Source organism: Triticum aestivum, chromosome 2D (genome assembly GCF_018294505.1).
Source record: "Triticum aestivum cultivar Chinese Spring chromosome 2D, IWGSC CS RefSeq v2.1, whole genome shotgun sequence".
In the NCBI taxonomy this organism is placed as follows: domain Eukaryota; kingdom Viridiplantae; phylum Streptophyta; class Magnoliopsida; order Poales; family Poaceae; genus Triticum; species Triticum aestivum.
Window position 1 is genome coordinate 62,559,920 of NC_057799.1, and position 8,133 is coordinate 62,568,052.

General features: G+C 44.8%; 1 protein-coding gene across 1 annotated transcript; it reads right to left on the minus strand.

Annotated features, from left to right (window-relative positions):
* Positions 1–6,350: 6,350 nt before the first annotated feature.
* Positions 6,351–7,906, minus strand: LOC123048716 (peroxidase 2). The gene is made up of 4 exons (XM_044471757.1): positions 7,613–7,906; positions 7,294–7,485; positions 7,017–7,182; positions 6,351–6,928 (listed from the first exon to the last, which is right to left on the minus strand). The coding sequence occupies exons 1-4, from the start codon at positions 7,814–7,816 to the stop codon at positions 6,540–6,542; spliced, it is 951 nt and encodes a 316-aa protein (XP_044327692.1). The 5' UTR covers positions 7,817–7,906; the 3' UTR covers positions 6,351–6,539.
* Positions 7,907–8,133: the final 227 nt, after the last annotated feature.

An 8,133-nucleotide genomic window follows, 5' to 3' on the forward strand; every position in this document is an offset into this window, starting at 1 on the left:
AGGATGAGCATGGATTACGCTTGGGGATGCTGATATGTCCTAAACTTATTTATAGTCTATGTATTGTTCATGCCTTGTTTCCATCATTTTTGCAAAACTTTTGAAGTTCTATTGCAAATATTTTATTACTTATGTGTCCAATGCTAGGATTTGTTTTGCAGTATTTTTGTATTTTGGCAAAATAGAATATCTATGATTTTGAAAAACAAAGTCTAAAAAATTACAGAAGTTGTTCTTATACTAGAAGAAGCACTGTGACAGAACTAGGACACTTGGTAGGCCCTGGAAGCCCAGACACCTGGACACACCAGATCTCACTTGTTATATACTCCAAAAGGCCTATTCATATTTGTTGAGTATTTTTTTCGCACCGCCACTTCGTGTTCCGAGGCAATCTCACCTTCAGCCATGTTCCGGTACTCTGCCGAAGGAGGAATTCATCGTCTTCTTCATCGACATCAATCACCGCTGCTCCAATAAAAACTGTGAGTAGTCCACCCAAGACTGCGACATTTCATAGCAGTACGAAATATGTAATATCCCCCCTTGTTTTTTTGCATGAAATCTCACCCCTTGTAGTTCAATACAGTGACCACTCAGCTGCCCACCATGATTATGGTCAATCTGATGTGTACTTTGCGGTGATGTTGATCAAGTGAAGAATTATTCATTTCTGTTTAGATTGTATTGATGCTTATGTTTGGTTAGATTCATATTGTTCCCATGTTATTTGTTTTCTCTTGGCCAGTTTCGATGGGTAATTAGTAGAGCGAAATATATATGCATTAGTTGGATCTAATTCTGCATGTAATCTATTGTGGTGATAGTAAATGGAAATTTCTTGTATTGTATTATCGTCACTAAAGATAACGGGATAATAATTTTTTTTGTCTTGGTGATGGGCCAGAGCCTTAGGGGAATATTATTCAAATGTAGGTCATATTACTCAACAAAATTATATGTTTTATTACATAATACTTGGATGATGCAGAGGTATCTCAGGCAAAGAGTGGAACACTTTCAACAAGTTTTACTTGTATTTTTTAGTTATTATTTATGTTGAAAATACAAAAATAATACCTTTCACAGGAAGCTGAGTTTTGGCTCCCATGCTCACATGCTCCCGCCGATGAGCAATATAATCGGCAAAATAGAAAAATAAATAAATAATGTAATTATTTGTTGTGCAAGATGCTTCTGTGCGTGATGTCCATGCAAAATTTGGTGAAGTTTGGACATTTGAGGAGCTCGTGGCAAAAAAATACAAATACAGGTGTTTGAGAAACATTTGAAACAAGCAATGTTCGGAGCCAATCTTATCTTTTTTGCCACGAGCTCCTTGAATGACTGAACACCTCGAAATTATGCACGGTGATCACACACTTGAGAATCTTGGTTGACAAAAAATCAAATTTTTTTATTTTCCTGCTATTTGTTTATTTTACTGTTCACGAGGTGCAAATGAGCCCGGGCACCGTTTTGAATTATCGCCTTTCATATATCTTTCAATAACTTGTAGAAATAGCAAAGCTAGTAAGGATAGACACCTTGCTTGTGTTGTTGGGGGCATAAGTGAGGTATTGGCGTCACCATGGAGTCCCACGAGACCCATTCGGTCTTTCTTTCTCTGGCTTTATAACTCCACCAGAATTTTCAGATCATCATATTGAGTTGTTGGCATAATCCTCCAAGTAATAAGAAATAAGACTCTGAATAGGTTGGAATGGCTTCGGTGACTGATTCGATAAGAGTCCCTCTGCCATTCGTTGATAAGCTTCTCTAAATCCACCCTTGACTTCGCTTCCACAAGCGATCCTTTAGATATTGAAAATCCCCATTATTCTGCCTACCTACATCACTTCACAAACCAAGGTACCCTTCATCCAAAATCTCACTATATACATTCAAGAAAGCCTTTATGTGATTCCTTCTTACCCTTGGACACCCCTTCCGAAAGTAGATATCTGGTTATCAAGGTTAACTCATTGTCCCAAGGCTATATCACTATTAGGTGGCTTCTATATACCTGATCGTTACTAGAGACTTCATCTCCACCGATCGACATATTGTGCTCGTAAGTGAGACTAGACCGAACCCAATGGCTGAGGCCCTTCATCCCGTTCCTGTTGTCTATAAAATGAGCAAGGGAAGGGAAACGTAACTAGATCCCTCTCCCTTCCTACGACCATTCCTGCTCCTCGGGTGGCAGCGACGTCGCCCTCCTCCTCTGGCACTTTCACACCTTGTTGTTGCCTCCTTCACCACTATGTCCCCACCTTTCCCTCCTCAGTTCACCTCTCTTGCACCACCATGCCCCCACCTTTCCCTCCATGAACCATCTCCTCCTTCATGGGTCCTCCCTCTCCCGGCATAGGCCTCCTAATCAGTTCTTCATTGCTAGTACGTTAGCCTTCCCCATGTCCAGACAAGCAGATGTGCCAGTGTCCCTGGATCCAGATAGGACTTCCCGCCTCCGGCACCTCCTCCCCGAATCTCTGCCAGCGTACACATAGACCTATAGACCGCTCGGGTTGTACACATTTACTTCAACCCTGGAAGGGACTAATGAGATTGATGGCGATCAATAAATGCATAATTTTTTTCCACTTTGATGGAATAGAATGGTGTTTTTAATGTTACGTTGGAATGGAGTGCAATGTGCCGCAATTTACAACTATGTTTTAAGGTTGGTCATAGTGGGGAGTAACTTAGACTAGTAACATATGTTACTAGTCTATGTTACTACCTCTGTAGTGGGTGGTAACATATGTGCAGTGTCATGCATCACTTCATTTACTTCATAGACTCATTTAGCATTGAGAACTGCTATGTGATGGTAACATATTATGTTACTCTATTTGTCTCTCTCTTCATTAACTACTTGACACGTCACCATTTTTGCTTACGTGGCATCTATGTTACTACTTATGTTACTCCCACTATGACCAGATTTGCACTATGTGTTTTTGTGCCAAAAGAACTCATAAAGATTTGGGCTCACGAGCCAATGTACACTTGACTTGTGATGTGGACAGGCCATATAGTGTTGCCCATTAGTAGAGACGATCCTCCAATTATGATGGGTAGTAAACCTGACTATTGGTCGGGCCGAACCGGGTTTTAGGCCCGGCTTGCAAAAGCCTGGCCTTGAAACTCCAGGCCCAAGCATGACTTTTCTATGCAAACTCCTTCTCCAAGCCCGAGACTGGCCCACACACAGGTCCGAAGCACAAAAACCTGGCCCGAACAACAGTTTTTGACCTCCACATGCCCGAATGCCCAAAATCACAGAAAAGAGAAGCCCGAACCCAGCTTGATCTAGCTTCCGGGCTGTAAAATGATGCCCAAGACCAGCCCGAATGCCAAGCCTAACCCGGAACCTCCTATATGCCGCTCTCTGCGGCAAATAGACGGCCTTTCGCATAGGGGGTCTCCCAACTGGCCGGCCCATTAACGTAGCGACCAACATCAGCGAATGGTTAGCAAAAAGGTTGAGAACTGCTATGTCTTGAGAACTGGCCGACTCATTTAGCATTGAGAACTGCTATGTGATGGTAACATATTATGTTACTCTATTTGTCTCTCTCTTCATTAACTACTTGACACGTCACCATTTTTGCTTACGTGGCATCTATGTTACTACTTATGTTACTCCCACTATGACCAGATTTGCACTATGTGTTTTTGTGCCAAAAGAACTCATAAAGATTTGGGCTCACGAGCCAATGTACACTTGACTTGTGATGTGGACAGGCCATATAGTGTTGCCCATTAGTAGAGACGATCCTCCAATTATGATGGGTAGTAAACCTGACTATTGGTCGGGCCGAACCGGGTTTTAGGCCCGGCTTGCAAAAGCCTGGCCTTGAAACTCCAGGCCCAAGCATGACTTTTCTATGCAAACTCCTTCTCCAAGCCCGAGACTGGCCCACACACAGGTCCGAAGCACAAAAACCTGGCCCGAACAACAGTTTTTGACCTCCACATGCCCGAATGCCCAAAATCACAGAAAAGAGAAGCCCGAACCCAGCTTGATCTAGCTTCCGGGCTGTAAAATGATGCCCAAGACCAGCCCGAATGCCAAGCCTAACCCGGAACCTCCTATATGCCGCTCTCTGCGGCAAATAGACGGCCTTTCGCATAGGGGGTCTCCCAACTGGCCGGCCCATTAACGTAGCGACCAACATCAGCGAATGGTTAGCAAAAAGGTTGACGCCGATGGTGCTCGAACACACGATCTAAGCATCAAAGGTGAAGCGATACAACCAGTTGAGCTACTACTCAATACTGTTTATATCCTAGCGCAAAACCTAAAGGAACCAACTCCGAGCACATATACGAATTATGTTCGGAATTTTGGTAGCAAGTTTTTTTTGAAACGCAGTGTCCTGTAAATCATAAACATTGTCCAAATTTGCGAACAAATGTGAAAAAAAAACAGAAACATTTTCCTAAAATCATGACCAGTTTTTTTAAGGAACATATTTTTAAATTCCAGAACAAAATTTGAAAACATGAACAATATTTGAATTTATGAACAAATTTTGGAAGTAGAACATTTTTTAAAACATCTAAAAAGTTAAAACGTGAACATTATTTGGAATTTACCAACAATATTTGAAAACGGAAACATTTTTTGAAATACCAAACATTTTTTGAAAGATGTGAAAATTTTGAGTAAAAACATTACGAGCTGAAAACACAAACATTTTTTAAAGTCTGGAACATTTTTTTTAAATCCGAACATATTTTAGATTTGTGAACAATTTTTGAAATAATGAACATTTTTCTAAAATTCCAAACAATTTTTGAAACATGAACATTAAAAATACAGAAAACAAAAACAAAAGAAAAGGAAAAAAAAGGGACCAAGAAACAGAAAATTGGAAAACCATGAGGACCAATGAGAAAACTGGAAAACCGGCAAAGGAATAAAAACCAGTCAGGGAACATTCTAGAAAGTTTCCAAAACCGCCTAGTTAGCGTTGGTGAATTGGGCCGGCCCGTTTCTAGCGCTGCTGGCGGTCGGTGTGTGCGTTGCGTCGACATTTTGACGCAATAAGCGGCAAATAGGGCATTTCGCCTAACCCGGCCTGGATTTTTCTGGCTGGGCTGTCCATGCCCAGGGTCTAATGGGTAGTCCGTCTGTGATGACATTTGCATGGGAGCAACTAGTTAACGAGCGCTCCTTCAGTAGCCTCGCAACGATCAACGCCACTTGGCGCGCTCTCAGCCATTCGCCACGTATCGCGCTCTGGACGCTCCCTCCAGATTTGTTTTTTTTTATTTTTCCGCACGCGTTTTCGGCTTTTTAAACGGTTTTTTTCGGGTTTTTTCGACGTTTAGGTTTTCCGCCGGTCTTCCTTAACTTTTCGACCAAAAAAAATTCGAAAAAAAAAATTTTTACCCGAAAAAACGCGTTTTTTTTTTCGAAAAGTCACGGTTTTTTCTTCCGTGAGAGGCACGATTGTGCTTTAGCGAGAGTTACGGCCGTGCCTTTTGGAAACAAAAAAAACATGTTTTATGTTTTTTTTTCTTGAGAGTCACGGTTTTGCTTCCGTAAGAGGCACGGTTGTGCTTGCGCGAGAGTCACGGTCGTGCCTCTCGGAAAGGGAAAAACAAAACACGTTTTTTGTTTTTTTTTTCTTTTGCGAGAGTCACGGTTTTGCTTACGCGAGAGGCACGGTTGTGCTTTCGTGAGAGTCACGGCCGTGCCTCTCCGTAACGGAAAAAACATACGCGTTTTCTGTTTTTTTTTCGCGAAAGTCACGGTTTTGCTTTCGCCAGAGGCACGGTTGTGCTTTCGCGAGAGTCACGGGCGTGCCTCTTTCGGAAAGGGAAAAAACGTGTTTTTTGTTTTTTTCCTTCCACGAGAGTCACGGTTTTTCTTCCCCGAGGGGCACGGTTGTGATTTTGCGAAAGGCACGGGCGTGCCTCTTTCAGAAAGGAAAAAAAAACGTGCTCCCGGTTTGGTTTTTTTGTCCGGTTTTTTTGGTCCGGTTTTTTTTCATAAAAAAAAATTCGTCAAAACCTATCAACATGGGATCTAATTTTGAAGATCTCGACGCGAGGAATGCAATGATGATAACGGTTTGAGATTTGGACGCACGGTTTAAAAGATAAAACGTTTTGAATAAACGGATCTACGAAAAAAGGGAAAACTAACAGGTTGCGACAAGTGGCGCGCTGCATGTGCGCCACTTGTCGTGATCTGAGAAGGTGGAGTGTTCTTTGCAACGAGTACTTCTTAATTAGTTATTTCGCATTTGCATGGGGACGGACATCAGGGCCGTGGAGTGGAGAGGGTCAAAGTGGCAGATATTATCATCTCGCAGTAAGACATTCTGAGATAAAGGAAAGGAATCCTCCATGCCTTTGCAGGAGAAATTCGTTACACATGTGGACGTACATACACAGGTACAATTTTCAACCAACACACATACGTAACCACAGGCCACGCTACTCCGTAGATTCTGGTACTGGTATCCGAGACCTTATTCAGTTCATTCATGCGCAGCAGCAGAGCGTCGGCGCGGACATTACGAGTTGACCTTGGAGCAGACGAGCCTGATCTGCCCCTGCGTCCCCGTCTTTGGCGCGATGTTTCCCATGTTTATCATGGCCGTCGTGAAGGCGCTGTTGAACGTGGCCGCGCTGGTCGCGAAGCTCATGACCGTGTTGTCGGCGCCGCCGCCATTGAACAGCACCTGGTCCGAGTGAAGCAGCCCCTTCTGGGACATGAGGTTGGTGTAGTAGGAGTTGTCGAACGCATTGGGCGTCGCTGTGTCCAGCGGCGCCAGGCTGCTGTCGCCGCCGGACTGGGGGCAGTTGGCCCTGAGAGATGTCGCGAAGGTGGTGTTGATGTTGGTCTCGTTGTAGATCCTGTCCCTGAAAAACCGGCACTGCGATTGCCCGATCGTGTGGGCGCCTGCAGATAGATCGAGAGCACACCCGTGTCAGAATATCTCTTGCCAGTCGTTGTGGTGAAGTTTGAGCTAGATATTAGCGGGGTGTACCTGAGAGGGCAACCATGTCTGTCATGCTGAGCTGCTTGTTGCCGAACAAGGTGGTGAGGTTTTGGAGGTCGAAGGTAGGAGGTGGCAGGTCATTTTCCGCGTTGGTCTTGCTTGCAGTGGTGGAGTCCCTCCTCCCCAGAAGAACTGTCCATGTCGGCCCACCCAGCTGCTTGGTATGCGCAGAATTAGTTCCAAACCACAGTTCAGATACTAGAACTACTGGCATGTGCTTCATCAATACATGCATCAGAGCTACTGTAGTAATTGTCGAGCTTACCGCGACGACGGAGTCACGGGCGGCGACGGCGAGGATGTCGGCGCAGGAGACGGTCTGCTTGCACACGGCCTCCACCTGGGTCTTGATGTTGTCGATGACGTTCATGCCACGAATGGAATTGTTGTTCGGGGCTGCGCCCTGCTCGCCGATGAAGCTCCCCGTGTCCGCCAACAGAACAGACCCGTCACATCCCTGGAAAGAATTTCAGAAACACTATCATTTGACAGTTTCTTTTACAGCGTGACTGTCTAATACTGCCAACTGAGTAAGGTTATGGGACTTGCTGTCAAAAAAAAAAGAGTAAGGTTATGGGACTTGCATCGACGAAGCAGTCGTGGAAGTGCAGCCGGACCAGCGACGCCCCCATGCGGGTTTCGGTGTTCAGGGCGGCCGTCACGCCGGCCTTGATGGTGGCCAGCGCGTTGGGGCACGACGTGTCGTAGAACGTCGACGACAGCTGCGCCGACGCCGCGGAGGCCATTGCCACGAGCACTACTAAGCCAAGGCAAGAGGCAGAGGCCATCACTGATCTAGCGACTAGTGTAATACTATACCAGAGTGTTAAGTGGTGCTTCTGCCCCACTTTTCTTGACTTGGCCGTGGCTTGCAAGAGACAACACTAGCATTGAACATATATATAGCCAGCAGAGGTTCTGGAGCCACGGGCGCCCGTGGCTAAAACCTCCAAATGTTGTGCCTAACTCGTCCATGGAGACGATACTAGCGGACATGTTGGCAATTATTGCCCTGGAGAAAGGATACCCCACAAACAAAATACTATTCGTACGCTTGGCATGGAACGTTCTCACGTTGATTTGATTACCAGTTTGGTACAGCGTA